At 41.5% G+C, this 20993-nt stretch overlaps 1 protein-coding gene across 3 annotated transcripts in view; it reads left to right on the top strand.

The window, feature by feature from the left end:
* LMBR1 (limb development membrane protein 1) overlaps window positions 1–20993 on the top strand; it is a 163324-nt gene that overhangs the window by 115535 nt on the left and 26796 nt on the right. For all 3 annotated transcript variants that reach the window (XM_004597520.3, XM_058660648.1, XM_058660647.1), the window contains one exon: window positions 13398–13478. In XM_004597520.3, coding sequence (XP_004597577.2) covers window positions 13398–13478 — 81 coding nt within the window. The remainder of the gene's footprint in view (window positions 1–13397; window positions 13479–20993) is intronic.

Genomic DNA, 20993 nt, shown 5'->3' with positions numbered 1-20993 from the left:
AGAATTGAAATAAAAATATATTTATCATAGGCTATTCTTGAGTTTAAGCTTTGATTCAGACTTGAAAAAATCTTCATAGTGCTGTGGCGTCTCATTGTAAATCTTATCCCATGGAAATGTCCAGTCATTCTGTAACTTGATTGCTTACCCCTTTGCCTTGGCTGCCAGAAACTCAAAACTGAGTTTGCAGTCAGTGTTAGTAGCTTTGGGTTACACTGTGAACTATCTTTACCATCACTCTTTTTTTTTTTTTCTCATTAGATGAATTTTATTTCCTTTGGATACATATTTTACTGTTTTGAGGAACCACCATAGTATTCTCCACAATGGCTGTTCTAATTATGTTCCCATAAAGCAGCATGTAAGAGATCACTTTTCTACACCTCCTTTCAAGCATTTGATGTTTTGTCTTTTGTTTTTTTGTTGTTTTTTTTTTTAAATTATTTATTATTTAACTTCAGTAATTACATTGTATTATGTGACACAGTTACATAGATACTTGGGTTCTCCCCACCCCTCCTCAAACCCTCCCACCATGGTGGATTCCTCCACCTTGTTGCATAACCACAGCTCAAGTTCAGTTGAGATTTCCCCATTGCAAGCGTATACCAAACATAGAGTCCAGTATCTTATTGTCCCGTCAAGTTCAACGGCTTCTTAGGTATACCCTCTCTGGTCTGAAGACAGAGCCAGCAGAGTATCATCCCAGTCAATTGAAAGCTCCAACATACCATCAGCAAAAATTTACATCATTATGGAATTAATTGACATAGTAATGAGTAACCAATATGTTAAAAGTAAATGCGAGTTCCCAGCCACCTTCTGTGACCACCTCACCTATACTTCAATTTTAGTTTATACACAACATATAACATTCAAAACATAACATGTTATACATAACATCATATCATCTTAAATTAAGGCAAACATGTGGTATTTAACCTTTTGGGATTGGCTCATTTCCCTTAGCATTATGGTTTCCAGTTTGGCCCATTTGGCCACAAAGAACTGCATTTTGTTTTTTTTAATAGCTGAGTAGTATTCCATGGAGTAGATGAACCATAGCTTTCTTATCCAATCCTCTGTTGATGGGCATTTTGGTTGTTTCCATGTTTTTGCAATTACTGATTGTGCTGCTATGAACATAGGAGTGCATGTTGGTTTCTCATAAAACAAGTGTTCTGGATATATTCCTAGGAGTGCTATTGCTGGATCATACGGTATGTTGAATTTGAGTTGTTTGAATATTCTCCATACTGATTTCCATAGAGGCTGTACCAGCCTGCAGCCCCACCAGCAGTGGAGTAGGGTTCCCTTTTCCCCGCAACCTCGCCAACAAGTGTCGTTGGTGCTTTTATTCATGTGGGCCAGTCTTACTGGCGTTAGGTGGTTCCTCATTGATGTTTTAATTTGGATTTCCCTTATTGCCAGGGAACTTGAGCATTTTTTCATATGTTTATTTGCCATTTGGGTTTGTTCCTTTGTGAAGTGTTTGCCCATGTCCCGTGCCCATTTCTTGAGTGGCTTGTTTGTTTTGACATTTTGGTTGTTTTGTAGCTCTTTGTATATTCTGGAGATCAGCCCTCTATCACCTATGTCGTGTGCGAAGATCTTCTCCCATTCTGTGGGTTGCCTTTTTACTTTGTTGATTGTTTCTCTAGCTGTACAGAAGCTTCTTAGTTTGATGAGGTCCCAATTGTTTATTTTGGTCTTAATTTCTACTGCATCTGGAGTCTTTTTTAGGAAGTGAGGGCCTACCCCTAAGTGTTCCAGTGTGTTTCCAACATTTTCTTCCAAAAGTTTGAAGGTTTCTGGATGTAGGTTTAGATCTGTTATCCATCTTTACCATCACTCTTGCTTATAAATATCAATTAACTATTAACAAATAAAATGGTTAAACTAATGAGCTCTGGAAATACTATATAACTTGGTGTCTTTGAGACCGTAGGTTCTATGAGACAGAGTATTGACTTTCTCTCTCTTTAGCAATGGATGAAAAAAGGAGATGCAGAGAATATGAAATTCACTTCTGGAGATCTGAGAGAAGACTAGGATTTTTGTGATTTTCCGAAGGAGGCCTCAGAACTCCCTTAGGGAGATCACATTTCCCCCTTTGCTCCCAGGATTGGCTGATCCTGCTGACGGTTTTTGTGCTGAACTCTCCTTTCAGTCTCTGAGAAACAACTGCCTGTTGCACCTCGAGAGCTCCGGTGAGACGCCTCTCTGCAGAAACAGTTCTTTACTGACCAGTCGGCCTCTAGTTCCCAAGAACTCAAATGACTGAGCCTTCCAGCTGATTTGTCACTGTCTGAGGGGACTGACTGAAGTAGGCATGAAGGGAACTGGCAACAGAGAGAAAAAAATGACAACTCAGTGAAAACCGAAGAAGACAGATGAGTATCTACAATAGGTGGTTCCAAGTTTAAAAGTTCATGGAAGAGACAAAGTAGGAACTTACACGGAATCCCCGACAGTAATAGCATTCAAAGAGATATAATTAGAACCAAAGGGGGGGAAAAAAACAAACTCTATGTAATAGACAGAGAAGAAATGAAAACAGTTCTTGTGTGTTCACAGAACAGTGGACTGCCAAAGATAATCGTTTCCCAATCCTCAGAACTCATGAGTGTATCATGTGGCAAATGGGCTCTGCCAGTGCAAGGAAAGGTCTCAAGATTTTCTTGACTCATGTGGTGAGTTCAGTAAAAGAATGTGGCAGAAAGACCAGAGAAAATGTGATCTTGGAAACAGAGCTTGGAATAATTTGAAGGAGGGACCATGAGCCAAGGAATGTAGATGACCTCTAGGAACCAGAAAGACAAGGAAATGGATTTCTTCCCTGGAATCTCTTGCCAACACTTTTTTTTAAGACTGCTGTAAGACAAACTTGTGGAATTTTTTGGACAAAAATTTATGATAACTTGTTTTTTTTTTTTTTTTTTTTTTTTTAAAGATTTATTCATTTTATTACAGCCAGATATATACAGAGGAGAGACAGAGAGGAAGATCTTCCGTCCGATGATTCACTCCCCAAGTGAGCCGCAACGGGCCGATGCGCGCCAATCCGAAGCCGGGAACCTGGAACCTCTTCCGGGTCTCCCACGCGGGTGCAGTGTCCCAATGCATTGGGCCGTCCTCAACTGCTTTCCCAGGCCACAAGCAGGGAGCTGGATGGGAAGTGGAGCTGCCGGGATTAGAACCGGCGCCCATATGGGATCCCAGGGCGTTCAAGGCGAGGACTTTAGCCGCTAGGCCACGCCGCCGGGCCCTATGATAACTTGTTATAGCAGTTAAAGGAAACTAGTAGTCTTTATAAAACTGGAATTAATGATCTGGTAGATCCAAGTAGCATGATATCTTTTTTTATTATTATTATTTCATTTTATGACACTGTTTCATAGGCTCTGAGATTCCCCCAAACCCTCCCCAAGTCCTCCCCCCATATTGAATTCCTCCATATTGTTACAGTAGTACAGTTCATATACAGTCATGATTCCTTCATTGTGGGCATGGACGATGCAGAGTCCAGCATCTTATTATCCCGATAAATTCAACAGTTTCATTGAGAGACCATCCTTGGTCTGAAAGTAGAGCTGGCAGGATCTCATCCCCTCCAATGAAAAGCCAGTATGCAACTTCATCAGCAGGAAGAAATATGGAAATTTACAACATCATGAAGTTAATTAACATGGTATTGAGTGACCAATATGTTAGAAAATGCAAGTTCTTAACCACATCCAGTGACTACTTCCTTGATATCTCAATTTTAGTATATACACAACCGGCTGCTATACACCTTAAAATGGTTACAGGGTACTATTCAGCTGTCTCGTGTCTATTTTCATTTTTATATTTAGCAGCTTATACTATTCAAGTGTGATTTTTACTGAACTTCATGAATTTTGGGTAGTTCAAACAGGCTTATAATTCTAACAAGCCACATGTTAGTGACTGAGGAGCAGAACAATTTTAGGAGGGGTGTGCAGAGATATCTCCACTACCTTAGTGAGAAGTAACTGATCTTTGTGTCCTACCTAGTAACGTATATAGTAGTCCAAGCTGACTTTTTCCTGTCCTAAGCTTTCTTTATTGGACTCTGTCTGTCTATCTGATCTAATTTTGGGGGCTCCGGAGCGATCCTGATGGTCATTGCTAGAGAGGGTGGGGAGCCAAAGTTGGAATTAAGTAAGGACCAGAGAAGGCTCCTCTCCGAATGAAGTTTATTGTTCTTCTGTTTCTGAGGACCACTCAGGGCTCCTGGCTGTTATTGCAATGACATTAGATCCTGTGAGGAAGGATCTGGGCTTCCATCTGATGTGGGAGATCCAATAGGGAATGAATGACCTCAGCCTATGAGGGCCGTCCAATTCCCTGTGATCTCCTTGGCAGTTGGGATATAGTCCTTGGCGCCCATATTGATAGTCCTTGGTGAGGTACTGGAAGTCTCCGGGGTTAGAATACAAGCCTCCTTCTGTCCTCCTGGTCCGCTCTGAGGTACCCCCCTGCTCTGTGCATATGACCTTCTGTTAAAGAGGCTGCCAGGATTGCTCTTGGATCCCACTGTATGTCTTTATAGTTTTTGCTAATGTCTAATGTAGATTCAAGTCAGCTGTCTGTAAGTTACCTGTTACAATCTTGATATATTATACTTAACATCTTCCTGATTCACTCTAAGAAGGTGGAAGATTTCTCTGTTCTTCCGACCCATAGCATATCTTTATCACAAACCAGAAATACAGAGAAAATCTTTAATGTCATAATAGAAATGGACTACAAAGCTGAGATACCTAAATAATTGGCACCACTTTTAAAAGTTTTTTTTTCACTTTCCTTTTTTTTGGGGGTACAGTTCCATAGGCTCAGGAATTTCCGCTTCCACCCTTCTCTTTCCCCCTCACTTCCACTCTTTTTCCCCGTATTATTGCAGCTGTCAGAATTCCATCATTGTGCTATTTAAGTGTATCATAACCTTACTGATACAGACAACGGTAGAAAGTCCCGCATCTTATTGTCAGGATATATTTAACAGTTTCATTTGGAATCAGTTTTTTATTCGGGAGTAGTAATGCATACTGCATCTCATGATGCTGGTTCTCCATTGTACACTTCTGTGTGAATAAGTATTTACATTTACCTATGTATCTATTGGTTCTGTATCTTGCATGAAGGTTGCCTTTTATTAGAACATTTGATATTTGTCCTTTTGGGATTGGCTTATTTCACTGAGCATAATAGTCTCAGGATCATTTTGAACTAAATCATTTTTTTAAGTATTTTTACATTTTTATTTGTATTGGAAGGACAGCCAGTTGGATTTACAGAGAGAAGGAGGGACAGACAGAAGGATCTTTCATCCACTGGTTTACTCTCCAAATGGCCACAACAGCTAGAATTGAGCTGACCAGGAGCCAGGAGCTTTTTATTCCCACATGGGTGCAGGGTCCCAAGGCTTTGGGTCATCCTCGACTGCTTTCCCAGGCCACAGGCAGGGAGCTGGATAGGAAGTAGAGCACCTTGGATACAAACCAATGCCTATATGGAATCCTAGCTCTTGCAAAGTGAGGATTTACCCATTGAGCCATTACCAGGCCCTGAACTAAATGTTTCTAAGAGTTTCAGCAAGTGGAAGATTTGGAATGGATGGGAAGCAGTGAGACTTGGCATAAACACAGTACTGTGATAGTTACACTGTGGCACAGAGTGACTCAAAACCTGTCCCTGTGAGTTCAGGGCTGTGTTGTGGAAATTGTTCAGGTAGGAATAATAACAATAAGAAAGTGACCCCTGAAATACTAAATTGATTAGCAAAATAAAATAAATTACAAAATTGATAGAAGAAAGGGCCAGTTTTCATATGAGTGCCAACTTGTGGATGACATAGTTAATCCCTTGATGTCACTGTGGAGCTGCTGGGAAACCTACTTTGAGCCTCACTTTGTGTTTCAACTTTTAAGTAAAAGAAATTTTTTTCTTAAATTAGGAACTAGCTGGAGTTGAATTTTGATTCACTAGAAAGGATATTTATAGGTAAACACTCCATTTCGTAGGTGCGAACAGTGAAGGGTAAACTTAGAAGGATAAAGTCAGAGTAAAAAAAAAAAACTAGTAAAATGTAGAATTTAGCAGGCCTGCAAAAATGTTGGAAGTAACCAATTTAACAGACACAAAGGAGCTGGATCCTAGTTCACCTGTGCTGGGTTTATAGTCCAGAGAACCCAAAAATTTCAAAGATGGCACCACCAGGTAAAGTTGACTGAGATGAAATATAGAGAATCAGTTGAGAAATCTGTTTATGAACTGGCTTATTCCCCCACATCTTTTTCTTTTATTAAAAATTATTTATTTGGAAGGCTTAGGGTAAGAGAGTTGGGGAGGAAAATGACAGATCAATCAGTTTTTGATCTGGTGGTTCACTCCTTCAAAATGGCTTCATTGGGTGTAGCTGAGCCTAGCTAAAGCCAGGAGCCTGGATCATCTTCTGAGTCTCCCATGTAGGTGCCAGGACCCAAATACTTGATCTGTCTTCCACTACCTTCCAGCACACTAGCAGGAAATTGGATCAGAAGTGGAGCAGCCAGGATATGAACTAATGTCTGTATGGGATGCCAGTGTGGCAGGTGGAAATCTAACCTACTGTGACAAAGAGCCACCCCCACCCCATCTTTTCCACCCATCCAAGGTGCCTGGCATCTGCCTCTTCCCAACTCCTAAATAGTGAGGGCCTATAGAGAATAGAGCGAAAGGTCTTTGTGACCTGGGACCAGTTAAAAGTTGGAGTGAAAAATGAAATGAGTACCTACACACTGAACACATTGGCTAGTGTCTTCCATCATCTGGATAGCCAAGCTTTGCTCCTCCAAGCAAGAGCTAAGAAGTGCCTCAGCTGGAAAAATGTTTAATCTAACAGGAAAATTATATGGATGTAACTCCAGGGTGTTCTCAGTGGAAAACTCAACTGGATTATCCTGTAGGAAGTGTCACTGTGGTCAAGATTTTCCTGTACACTCTGGCATTTCAGATCAGTATTTTTAGTACTTCTTTGTTAAGTATAAAGTAACATAGTCTAAAAGAAATGACGAACAGGTCACACTCAAATGCAAGAAAAAGAATCATCTCAGACCTCTCAAATGTAACAGCTCAAAGACAATGGAGCAATGGATTTAGAATTCTGAAGGATAATATATTTTGACTCAGAATTTTTTAGATATATATGTTTACTTGAAAGTCAGAGGGTTTTTTGGTTTGGTTCTAAAAATAATTATTTTTCTTGGAAAGGCAGATTTACAAGAGAAGGGGAGGAGATAGAAAGATCTTCCATCCTCTGGTTCACTCCCAAAATGGCTACAGTGACCTGGGCTGAGCCAATGTGGAGCCAATAGCCAGGAACATCTTCCAGATCTCCCATGCACATGCAAGATACCAAGCTCTGGGCTGTCCTCGACCTCTTTCCCAGGCCACAAGCAGAGAGCTGATGGGACACAAGCTGGTGCTTATGTGGGATGTCGGTATTTGCAAGGCAGGTGATTAGCCAGTTGAACCATTACACTCCTCCCCTCCTTTTTAAAGCATTTATTTATTTCTGAATTTGAAAGAGATTTACAGAGAGAAGGAGAGACAGAGAAAGATCTTCCATTCACTGTTTTACTCCCCAAATGGAAGCAGTGGCTGGAGCTGAGCTGATCCAAAGCCAGGAGCTTCTTCGAGGTCTCCCACATGTGTGCAGCCGGGACTAGAACCAGTGCCCTGCATTCCAAGGTGGAGAGTTACAGCCAGGGAGAGGAAGAGGAGGGAATAGAGACAGAGAAATATCTTCCATCTGCTGGGTAAGTCTGCAGATGACTGTAACAGTCAGGGTCAGCAGGGCTGAGCCAGAAGCTTCTGGGTTTCCCGTGTGGTGGCAGGAGTCCACTGACTCAGGCTGTCTTCTGCTAGTTTCCCAGGCACGTTAGCAGGAAGCTGGATCCTAAATGCATTAGCTGGGACTTGAACTGGTGCCCATTCGGCATGCCAGTGCAACAGACAGTGCCTTTACTGACTATGCCACAGCATCAGTCCCCTGACCTAGATTTCTGACCCGAGGCACAGACAGCTGTAAAAACACCAAGAGAAATTTAAGAAAATGAAATTAATACTGTAACTGAGAGACATGAAACAAACTGAAAAATAAAGATGGAGAAAAGCTGACTTCAAGTTGGTGTTAGTTACACAGAAAACCAAGTACTTGATAAAGACATAATCGCTAATTCCTGAGGCAAGAAAAATGTTCGGAAAAGAAAGCTGGCCACAGTCCCCATGGGTAAGTAGCGATAGCATTTCTATTGTTATAATGACATTCTTAACATTCACTGCATATCCAGCTGGTAGAACCATACTGAGATTGAGGAGCCAAGGAGTAGGTGTTCAGACATTTAATCCTCATCTGCCCCTTAGGAAGACAGTAGGGAGTGCTTCTTGCTGGAAAACAGGACATGGAGGCAGGAAGACTAACGCCGAAAACCAGTGGACAACCCAGAGCTGTGGAAAGGGGGAGTTGGCAGCGCGGAAGGCATGACGGGAGACCCCTCCCACTAAGCGGACACACGAAACTGTTTGCACATGTCATTTTGATAAAGAGAAAACATTCTGAAAAGTCACTTAAAATTAAGACAAGTGTTTCTGGTGGTATAAATGAAGTTTGTCAGCTATTTTTCTAAAATACTAAATGTAAGTACTGTATTTTACTAAGTGGAAGTGGAGTGAATTTAGCTGTTAACAGAGCCTATGAAAGTAGGTAATTCAGCACACTAATGTCTGCTATTGCTGTTCTCTCACAAGCAACTACCTATTACTCTTCCTTCTACCAGCAACTATTGCTCTTTTTCCTAGTTTTTAAGTCCCTAATTTAGTTTAGCTGTTTTCCTGTATTAGGTAACATCTATGAAATTGATAAAGTTCTCCCTCCAACAACCAAGCAATTAACATGTTTAAGTTGTGTGGTTAAGATACTTCTTTAGTAAACTTTTTTTTTTAATTTTTAAGAACTTATTTTTTATAATTTATTTTTTCACTTAAGCAGAAAGACACAGCGATTCATAACTGGAGAACTATTAACACCACTTGAGCACTTATCTCAGAGCATGCCCCACATCCTGGACTTGGGGTGGGCGGGAAACTGGGTGGGGTTTCTCCCTCAATATCCCCTTTTACCTCAGATACATGATGGAAACAATATGGACATAATACTATTACCCACTTCCCTATCCCCCTGAACCTTTTTTTTTTCTTTTTCCTTTAACTGTAATTAACTATGTAAAGATTGTCAACAACAATACAATAAAATAGATTTAAAAAAAAAAAAGAAGCAGAAAGATAGGGATGTGGTGGGAGACTTTCCCACCTGGTGGTTCAGTCTCCATATGCACTGGCTGGACAAGGCTGAAGCCTGGAGCTGGAAACACACTCCTGGTCTTACAGAGGTGTCAGGGCCCCCACAACGCAGCAAGGCGCTGGATCAGGAGTGGAGCCACACTTGACCAGAGACCCTTCAATGCGGACACATCAACAAGACGCTGGATCAGCAGTGGAGCCACACTTGACCAGAGACCCTTCAATGCGGACACATCAGCAAGGCGCTGGATCAGGAGTGGAGCCACACTTGACCAGAGACCCTTCAATGCGGACACATCAGCAAGACGCTGGATCAGGAGTGGAGCCACACTTGACCAGAGACCCTTCAATGCGGACACATCAGCAAGACGCTGGATCAGGAGTGGAGCCACATTTGACCAGAGACCCTTCAATGCGGACACATCAGCAAGACGCTGGATCAGGAGTGGAGCCACACTTGACCAGAGACCCTTCAATGCGGACACATCAGCAAGACGCTGGATCAGGAGTGGAGCCACATTTGACCAGAGACCCTTCAATGCAGACACATCAGCAAGGCGCTGGATCAGCAGTGGCCACACTTGACTCTAGACCCTTCAGGATGGGATAGATGTCCCAAGTGCTGGGACAAACACCTAAATTTTATTCTTGATCATAGCAACAGAAAAACTGAAAATAGTTGGGACTGATTTGTCCCAACTCGTAAAACATGAGAATATCCGTCTGTTGCTGGCACCTGGACTTCCCAGCTACCCTGTTACACCTCAACTTTACTGAAAGGTTCTTGCCAGTTGCTGGTTTGTTTTTTTTTTTTTTAAACTAATGGGTCATTTTCAGTTTCTTATAACCAATGAACTGATAGAGGTTAAATCTCAAATAAGATTCAGCTGCATGAAAGGGATAGGTATGTTTAAGGAAGCAAGATAGTTAAAATCCAAGTGAAAGTAAAATTTAAAGTTCACAGAACAATTGAAATTGAAAAGCATTTACAGCAGTGAGGACTGTCATGACAGGGTGGAAAGATCCAGTTCCTAGGGAGGATGCGGCAGCATCGGAAGAACAATGCAGAAACAGGTCAACACTCAGACACCAGGAGAACCTAATTAAAACAGTCACATTGGGGATTTAATGTATTTCAAGCTTTAACAGATGGAATACAATATGGAGTTAGGACATACAGACCATTAGACAAAATATGAAGAGAGAAATAGATATGAGAAAATATGATCAATGACTTCAAGGGAAATGCATGTAGTGGAATAGAAACATTCTTCCCATCATGTCGGTGAAAATTCAAGGGTCCTAACATTGAGTGCAAGGGAAGATATTGAAAAATAGGATCCTTGAAAAGCTGTTGATGGGGGCTGGCATTGTGGGGAACTGGGTTAAGCAACCTATTGTGGTTCTAACATCCCATGTTGAGGTGCCGGATTGAGTCTCAACTTGCTCTGCTTCCTTTCTGGTCTGCTAATGCACTGGAGAGGAAACCAAAAACTAGTCAGGGCTTTGGGCCCCTGCCATCCATTTGGGATCAGTATAGATCTTCTGAATTATGGTTTCACTCTAGCCTAGACTTGCTGTTTGGGAAGTAAACCAGCAGATAGAAGATTCTTTTCTCTCTCTTCCTTTCAAATAAAATTTTTTTTTTTTGATTATACCAAAAATAATAATTTAATAAGAAGAATTGCACTTTCAGTGGAAGTAGATCACAGTGTCTTGACATCATTGTAGCACAGTTACTGAATGGAAGTGATTCGTATAAATAGGCATCCCCCCTTATGTAGGAGTTATATTCTCAGACTTTTGTCATAGCCCCAAATGAAAAGTAGCATCACACCCTAACTGTATTATCTATACTACAATTTCTGTAATAATAATGCATATAATTAAATTTTGCTAAGATTAACAATAATAAATAATTCTATAATAGTTGATACAATGTAAGATAAATTATATGAATGTAGTCCCCCCCCCCGAGACTCACATTATGTACAGTTTCTTACTGTATTGTATTTGTGCTTCTTCTTGTGATTGTATGAGAGGATGCAATGCCTACATGAGGTAGGATTACCAGACACTGTAATACAGTCAGCTACTCTGCACCAACGTGATACACCATTCAACCAGAGGGCTATTGAGTGACTGACAGACAGGCAGCATACGCACTGTGGATCTCTGAAAAGAGGAATCGTTTATGCCTAGACTGGAAGCTGCAGCATTTTGAGTGATTTCATTATGTTGCTCACAGAACAGCACACCATTTCAAGCTGTTAAATTATTTTCTTAGGATGGTCCTTTTAATTTTTTTTCTTTTTTTTTTTTTTTTCTTTTTTTTTAATTATTTATTATTTAACTTCAGTAATTACATTGTATTATGTGACACAGTTACATAGATACTTGGGTTCTCCCCACCCCTCCCCAAACCCTCCCACCATGGTGGATTCCTCCACCTTATTGCATAACCACAGCTCAAGTTCAGTTGAGATTTCCCTATTGCAAGCGTATACCAAACATAGAGTCCATCATCTTATTGTCCCGTCAAGTTCAACGGTTTCTTAGGTATACCCTCTCTGGTCTGATGACAGAGCCAGCAGAGTATCATCCCAGTCAATTGAAAGCTCCAACATACCATCAGCAAAAATTTACATCATTATGGAATTAATTGACATAGTAATGAGTAACCAATATGTTAAAAGTAAATGCGGGTTCCCAGCCACCTTCTGTGACCACCTCACCTATACTTCAATTTTAGTTTATACACAACATATAACATTCAAAACATAACATGTTATACATAACATCATATCATCTTAAATTAAGGCAAACATGTGGTATTTAACCTTTTGGGATTGGCTCATTTCCCTTAGCATTATGGTTTCCAGTTTGGCCCATTTGGCCACAAAGAACTGCATTTTGTTTTTTTTAATAGCTGAGTAGTATTTCAAATAAAATTTTTAAAGAAAAAGCTGCTTATGGAAATGTCAGTTATTATTAACACAGCTTGCAAAAGCTTTGATGAGGAACCTTTTAATATCTCAAAACTAAAAATGCTCACAATCATTGGGTCAGCATTCTGAGTTTTGGGAATCTTACAGAAGGAGTAGTACTGGGTATGCATAAAGAGGATTTGTGTTTTTGCTGCTTCAATATTGTAACAAAAACAATTTAAGGAAAACCTGAATATAAGTGGAGTAATTCTGAGTAAAACTGTACTATGTCAGTACTGTGGAATTATTGGTATTCAGCTATTAAGGAGTTGGCACTATTAACTTGAATGTCCCACTGAGAAAGAAAACAAGAAATATATCTGGGGGCTGGTGGCGTGGCGAGCAAGCTAAGCCAGCACGTGTGCTGGGTGAAGTCCCAGCTGCCCTGCTGTGGTACAGTCTCCTGCTGCCGTATCTGAGAACACAGTGATGGGTCAGGTTTTTAAGCCCCTGTCACCCACATGCGAAACAGATGTAGTCCCTGGCTCCAGGCTTCTGTCCATCCAGCCCTAGTTGTTGTGGCCATTTGGGGAATGAACCAGTGGATGGAACGAACTCACTCTCTCATCCTCGTTTAAATAAAGAAAGCTCTTCATAGAAGGGTCTAGTTTTATCCTAATCGTATAAAGTATGTGCTACCATATGTGTACTAGGGCTACATGTGTTAACCTGCGTGCAACCATGAAGAAACCTACAGAAGCAGCAGCCATGCTGCTCATGCTTGTCACTTTAGGGAGAGGGAATGGAAAACGTATGGTCTCAATTTTTTTTTTGCACATTCTACGGTACACACATCATACCTTGCTAAGAAAAGGTTAGATCAGACAAGATTTTTTTTTTTCCCAAGGTAAGAAATTTTTAAGGAAACGTAACATTTAGATGTTTTAAGTGGTAAAAGATGTAGAATTTATTTTTTGTAAATCATGACAACATTTACTTTTATTCCTAATTATCAGGAATCTCAATGTGTTATTTTACATTTTGGATAAAGGACTACATGTTCTCTAAGGTTCTCCTACATTTGTGAATATTTTTGCTTTGAAGGACTGTCATCATCAGTGGAGTACAACATGATGGCATTGGAACAAGAACTTGAAAACGTAAAGATGCTTAAGGCAAAATTAGGTACTGTGTTTTTTCTAATATGTTGGACATGATATGTTATTAAATACTTTAGTATATGAAATATTAGAAAATTTGTTAAATCTTAGTTTATGCTATAAACTTTCATTCTATCCAAGGTCGTTGGTGAAGATTCTTTTACTTACTTGATTGTTTTATATATTTGCAGGACCCTTTTCTAATGTGCTGCTCCTGTATGTATTCTACACTGTTTACAAGAAATAATTAGTCCTGTGTTTAATTTATCTTTTTATATGCCTGCTTTGGGGGAGTTTTTTGGTTTTGTTTTCTGTTTTTTGTTTTTTTTTACTGCTGATCATGAACATTGCCATGATATTCCATATGATCGTTTTCTTCATGATTTTTGTGTTTTGGGCCCATTGAGTTTCTTGAAATTTGCAGTTTTCTTTATAAGTTCTTTGGGGGATCCATTGAGTTTCTTGAAATTTATAGTTTAGTTTCCAATTTTTGTTGGAGTTTATGATTTTTATTGGATTTATAGTGTTCTGCCTGATGGGGGGGTCCACTGTGTTTCTTGGAATTTTCAGTTTTCATTTAATTTTGAAAATTTTTTGGAATATGTTTTTCTTTTCCCCTTTTTAGGTACTCCAGTTATATATGCTAGATAATAGCTCTAGGGTATTTGTTTAATCTTTTTTCCTTCTGTTTCATTTAGGATAATTTCTGTTGCTATGAATTCAGTCATTAATTTTTTCAATGCATCTCTTCAGCCTTAAAGATATCTAGTTTATATAAATGTATACATATGTATATATATATATGTTCTTTTTTTTCTCAGACACTGTAGTTTTCACTTAGAAGTTCTGTCTGGACCTGCTTTGTGCCTTTCATGTTTGTAATGAACATGTTCTATCTGTATCCTTTTACTTTTCAAAACATACAATACAGTTATGACAATATTGTTAACATTTTGGCCTCTAATTCTAAAAGTGTTTAAATCTTTGATGAGTTTCAGTTGCTTGATTTTTTTTTTTGTTACATATTTTTCCTTTTCATGTGGCAATTTAAAAATTTTTATTAATATGAAAGAAAAGATTTAATATAGTTCTTAGATACAGTTATGAGAATATTTCTGTAATTTTTTAGATAATATTTTAAATTTATGTTATAGTCAGATGTAATTCTCCAGTAAATAAAATATTCAATAAGTGAAGAGTAAAAATACCATAGTTTAGTAGGAGCATAGCAGAGGCTATAAGCAAAAATCAAATGAAAATAGGTCAGTTCCACACAGTCAATACATTTTAGATTAATCAGGTTTCCAGAACTGCAGTAGTGTATCCATGTGATCGTGGTTGGATAAAAATATATGACAAATGTTGACAAGTTAAAATTATATTTGCGTCAATACTGATGTAGGCCTTTCTTTTTTCATTTTCTGATTGATTGATTGATTGATTGATTGGTTTTTGCTTTAGCTCCTGCATATAAAGGAGAACACGCCGTGGTTTTTGTTTCTGGCTCATTTGGCACAGCATGATGTCCTCCAGTTGCATCCATTTGATGCAAGTAGTAGAATTTCAGGCTTTTTTTTTTTTATAGCTTACTGATATTTCTCTGTGTGTGTGTGTGTACACTACATTTTCTTTATCCATTTCGTTCATCGGATGATACATACCTAGGCTGATTCCTTGTTCTGACTGTTATGAATAGTGCTTCTTTGTATATGGTAGTACAGCTATCTCTCTGATATCATGTCTTTTGGGTAAATCCAGTGTGGAATTGTTAGATCAATGCAAGTCTATTATTAGTTTTTTTTAAGAAAGTTCCGTACTGTGTTCCACAGTGACTGTACTAATTCACAGCCCCTCCAGCAGTGTGTAAGCGTCGCCCTTTCTCCAAATTCTCACCAGCGTTTGTGACTGTCTGCAGGACAGTAAGTGTTCTGACAGGAGTTATGTGGTATCTCTTTGTAGTTTTGATTTTCATTTCTCTGATTACTAGTAATGTTGACTTTTTTTTTTTACATATTTGTTTGACATTTGTGGTTCTTGTTATGAGAACTACCTGTTGAGATCCTTTGTCTGATTCTTGATTGGTACTTTCATTGTAGTTTTTTGAATTGCTGATATGTTCTGGCTAATAATCCCTTATTAGATAAGTAGGTTACTATTATCTTCTCCCATTCTGTCAGCTATACTCTGTTGATTGTTATCTTTGATGTGCAGGGGGTTCTGGATTTAATACAACCCCATTTGTCTGGTCCTTATTTTGTTTCCAAGAAGTCTTGATATACACCAGTGTCCATTTCTTCCAGGAACTTCATAGACTTAGGTCTTTGATCCATGTTGAGTTGGGTTTGCGTGTAGTTTGATATAGGGATGTAACTTCATTTGTCTACTACATGTACGTCCAATTTTGCCAGCACCATTTGTTGAAAATACTATACTTTCTCCACCATATGGTTGGAGCACTTTTGTCACACATCGGTTGATTACATGTACAAGGATTAATTTTTGTGCTCTCTATTCTGTTTCACTGATACTTGTGTTGGTTTTTAGGCCAGTAGCATGCTATTTTAATTTCTGTAACTTTGTAATGTGCTTTGAAATCAGGTATTGTGGTGCAAGCTGATTGTTTTCTGCCTTGGCCGTTCTGGGTCTCCTATGATTCCATTTAAATTTTAGCATTGGGGTAGCAGTGGCAGGCGGCCCTGCAGCGCCCTAGCTGGGAGCTTTTTTTTCATATATAATTTTTATTTTTAATGTTCACATTATTGATCAGGGCAGAAAGGCTTGAAGATTAGGGGAGGAATGGGTGTGATCATTGTTTCTATTTTTTGCATTTCTTCTTCTTCCTTTATCTGGGGGAAAGGAGGAGACAAAGGGAGAAGCCATACCCAATGTCCCAACTGCCCCAGTCGCCAGGACAGGGGAACAGCCAGGCAGTCTCAACCCAGGGTCCTGATATGGTGCATGATCTGAGAGTTCTGCCCAAGTGGTTTGATAGTTCTGAAATTCTGTCAGTCTCACCGGTCTCTGTCCATCTTCCAGTGTCCATTGGCTGACACAGTCGACCTTAGGATTTCCATTCACGCTGGTTTTTGCTGTCATTGCTTGACTGGAGCGGATGTCCAATTTGTTCTGCATTCCTTTCTCTGCTATGTCACCAGATGTCCTCTGCAGGCTCAGTGGACGCTATCTCTTCCACTATAGAGATCAAGTCTTTGAGATGGGCCTAAAGACTCAGGCCAGGAGACCCGGGCCCCTTCACACTCCCCGCCCCCAGGGCTCCTGGACCCAGCATTCACCGTGCAGGCAGGCCCAAGTACCTGGGCCCTGCGGAACCCCCCCCTAACACCAGGAGCTCACAGACCCAGCACCCACCATATAGACGGGTTCAAGGACTAGGGCCAGGCGACCTGAAACCCACTGGAAGCGCCATCCCCAGGGATCATAGACCTGGCACCCACCATGCAGGCGGGCCCCACCAGACCACCCTCTTGGAGTTCGTTAACCCAGCACCCACCATACAGGTGGGCTTAAGGATCTGGGCCAGGTGACCGAGGCCCTGCTCGACATCCTACCCTCAGGGCTCACAAAACTGCACCCACCACGCAGACAGGTCCTGCCAGACCCTCTGCCTCCAGGGCTCACAGACCCAGCACCCTCTGCACAGGTGGGTTCAAGGACCCAGGCAAGGCAACCCAGAACCCATCAGGGCCCCTTTCCCCCTGATGCTCACAGACCTAGCTCCCACTGTGCAGGCGGGCTTAAGGATCCAGGCCAGATGACTTCAGGCCCTGCTGGACACCCCACCCCTGGGGTTTACAAACCTGCACCTACCACGCAGGTGGGTCCCGCCAGACTCCTGCCACCAGGCTTATGTACCCAAGCCAGGCAACCAGGCCCTGCCGGGCAGCCACCCCTGGAACTCATGGACCCAGCAGCCACCACACAGGGTTGCCTAAGGACCCAGGTCAGGCAACCCAGCCCTGCCTGAACCCCTACCCTGCTGGAGACTTTTGACCCACCTGCCTGGCAGCAGCGGTTGGTGGCTCCCAACCAGGGCACTCTGGGACTTAGGGTGTGGGCTTACATGAAGTCTCGGGGATGGCACAGGTGGGGCACATGGGAAACTGAGAGTTTGTGTCCAGGTGAGGAATGATTACTGAGGGACTTCTATAGACAGGTAAGCCAGGGTGCTGAGGCCAAGCAGTTTGGCGAAGGGGGGAATGGGAGGCCCTTTAAGAGTCAGAAAAGGTGCCAGCACACATGAGAAACCCTAGCTGGGCTAGTTAGCATCAATCATCACTGAATACCACTCACTGGCATACCCTAAAGTTAGGCTGGTGGCCTACCAGGCAGGGCTAGATCATAGTACTGACCATTGAAGAGTGGGAACAGGGGATAGGTAATGTTAGGGTGGACCATGGCACTAACCAGCACATGAGAGAATCTGGTCTGGGGACACAATATATGGGGGATATGTTGGCTAACCCCTTTAGAACTGCAGTTTCCATTGGCACGTGCATCTGTGACTGGGAAAAGGTCTGACTTGGAAGTTAAGGGGATGCCTTGGCTGGGCTGAGGCTCCCACTGGTAAGCACAAGAGCCAAATGAGGGCAGCAATCTTGGCTGGACATGGCTGAAGTCTCCCTCAGAATGGGTGTGGGCTGGGTGTGGGGAGCACCAGAACGGGCTAGACTCCAGCACCCAGTGGTACTTGTGAGAGCCAGGGTTGGTGTAGAATGGGCTAGCCTAGGTCTCGGCTCCTACCTAACTAACATGAGAGCTGTGGCTGGGTGTGGACCAGGAGTGGCTGAGCTGTAACACCCAACAGTAAGAACTGGAATGGGTGTGGGCCTGTTGGGCATGGTCACAGTTCTGCCAGGACAAGAGGTGACAGGGTCAGCCTGGGCCAAGGACTTAATGGTGTGTGCAAGATCTGCCACTGGGAGGAGACCTGATGGAGGAGCTTGTGAAACTCCTTTGTCAGGATGCAGTCGCTACAGGTGAGTGCAGAACCAAAGCAAGGAGCAGCAAAGACCATGCCAGGTTACAGTGCCCGGCAGCATACATGTGGGTTAGGTCACAACACACACTGGCAGATCTGAGAACCAGGGCAGGATACAGGAGGTGCTGGGTTGGGCCACATACCAGTCAGTTCACATTAGAGCTGGGACTGGGGGCTGACTGGGAAAGACTAGGCTATAGCACCCACCAGCATGAGCTGGGGGTAGGCTGGACCGACTAGATTACAGCACCCACTGGTAGATGCCGAGGTGAAGCAAGCCATGCCAGTCTGGGGGTGATGGGTGCCAGGTCCATAAGCCCCCAGGCTGGGGGTCTGGCAGGGCCTGGGTCACCTTTCTCGGATCCTTAGGCCCACATGTGAGAACTGGTCCTCAGTGGAAAAGATGAGCAGTGGATGGCAGGCCCTGATGTCCATGGAGGAGATGACAGCGCCCTGGAGCCTGCAGAGGGCGTCTGATGACGTGACAGAGGAAGGAGAACAGAACAAATTGGACAACCAGCCCAGACAAACAATGTCAGCAAATATCTGGGCAAATGGAGACTCCATGATCAATTATGTCAGTGGCTATTGGAACGGTTGCCTCATCCTTGGATTGGCAAGACTGACAGCGTTTCACAACTATCAAAACCACTTGGGCAGAACCCTTGGAGCATGCGCCACATCAGGGCCCTGGGTTGATATTGGGTGACTGGTCGCCATCCCTGGGTGCTGGGACGGTTGGGAGGCTGGGTATGGCCTCTTTCCTTATCTTACCCACTTCCCCAAGAAATAGCGAGAAGAAATGGAAAAAGTAGAAACTGCTCATACCCGCTTTTCTCTAACCCTTGGTCCTTCCCAGCCTGGTGAACTATGTAAACATCATCAAAAATAAAAAGTAGGGCCTGGTGCGATAGCGTAGTGGTTGAAGTCCTCGCCTTGAACGAGCCGGGATCCCATATGATTGCCGGTTCTAATCCCGGCAGCCCTGCTTCCCATCCAACTCCCTGCCTGTGGCCTGGGAAAGCAGTCGAGGATGGCCCAAAGCTTTGGGATCCTGTTCCCATGTGGGAGACCCAAAAGAAGCTCCTGGCTCCTGGCTTTGGATTAGCTCAATTCCAGCCGTTGCGGTCACTTGAGGAGTGAACCATCTTCCTTTCTGTCTCTCCTCTGTATATCGGCCTTTCCAATAAAAATAAATAAATCTTAGAAAAGTAAAAAGTAATAAATAAATTTTAGCATTGTTTTTTCTAATTCTGTGAAAAATATCATTGATATTTTGATAGAAATTGCATTGAATCTATAGATTGCTTTACATTATATGACAATTTTATTAATGCTTCCAATCTGTGAGCAAGGGATATCTTTTCATTTGTTCAACGTTTGATAATTGTAGAGATTTTCACTTATGTTTGTTAAATTTATTCCTAAATGTTTGATTTTTTTTTTGGATAGCTGTTGTGATTTGGATTTCTTTCTTTATTTCTCTATTGGTAAATTCATCATTAGCCAATCAAACACTACTGATTGTTGTATATTTACTTTGTAACCTGTAACATTAATGAACTGGTTACCAATTCTAGCAACTTTCGCTGGAGTGCTAATGTTTTTCATGTGTAAGACTAGGTCATCCGCGAACATGGATAATTTGACTTCCTCCTTTCTAACTTGATGCCCGTTCTTTCTCCTGTCCCTAACTGCTCTTGCTAAAATACTTTCAATATTGTATTGAATAAACAAGTGATGAAAATGATAATCTTGTTTTTTTCTAGATCTAAGGACAAGTACTTTATAGCTATTCCCTATTTGGTATGATGTTGCCTGTTGGTTTGTCATATGTAGCCTTCATGGTTTTGAGTTCTGTTCATTTTCTACCTAATTTGTGGAGTTTTTTTTTTTTAAATCATGAAGGAACGTTGAACCTTATCATGTTCTTTTTCCACCTCGGTTAGAATGATCGTAAGGCTTTTGTTCTTCATTCTGTGATGAGATTTCGATTTATTGAGTTGTGAGTGTTGACTCACACTCACATTCCTACCTCTCTGGTTTTATACCCACTTGATCACTAGCTAATAATCATTGTGTTGTGTTGTTGGATTTGGTTTGCTGATATTTTGTTGAAAATGTTTGCTTCTCTGTTCGTCAGGGATTTAGGTCTATGGGTTTCTTTTCATGTTGTGCCTTTGGTTTTGGTATCAGGGTGACGTTGACCTTATACAAAGAGTTTGGCCGAGTCTATCCTGTTTGATGTTTTATAATAGTTTGAAAAGGATTGGAACTCATTCCTCTTTGTTTTGTAGAATCCTTCAGTAAAGCCATCAGGTCCTAGTCTTTTTTTGCTGGGAAACTACTAATTAAGCTTTAGTCTTATTGCTTGATGTGGATCTGTTTGGTTTTTTTTTTTTTTTTTTTTTTTTTTGCGTCTTAATTTAATCTTGGTAGGCTACATGTATCCAGGAATTTTATTCATTCGTTTCCGATTTTTCTGTTGTTTTGGAATGTGATTGTTCATAACTGTTTTTTATAGTCGTTTGTATTTCATTG

The sequence above is a fragment of the Ochotona princeps genome, chromosome 2 (assembly GCF_030435755.1).
Source record: "Ochotona princeps isolate mOchPri1 chromosome 2, mOchPri1.hap1, whole genome shotgun sequence".
Classification (NCBI taxonomy): Eukaryota; Metazoa; Chordata; class Mammalia; order Lagomorpha; family Ochotonidae; genus Ochotona; species Ochotona princeps.
Note: the sequence above shows the minus strand (reverse complement) of the source record. Positions and strands in the feature narration are given on the sequence as shown.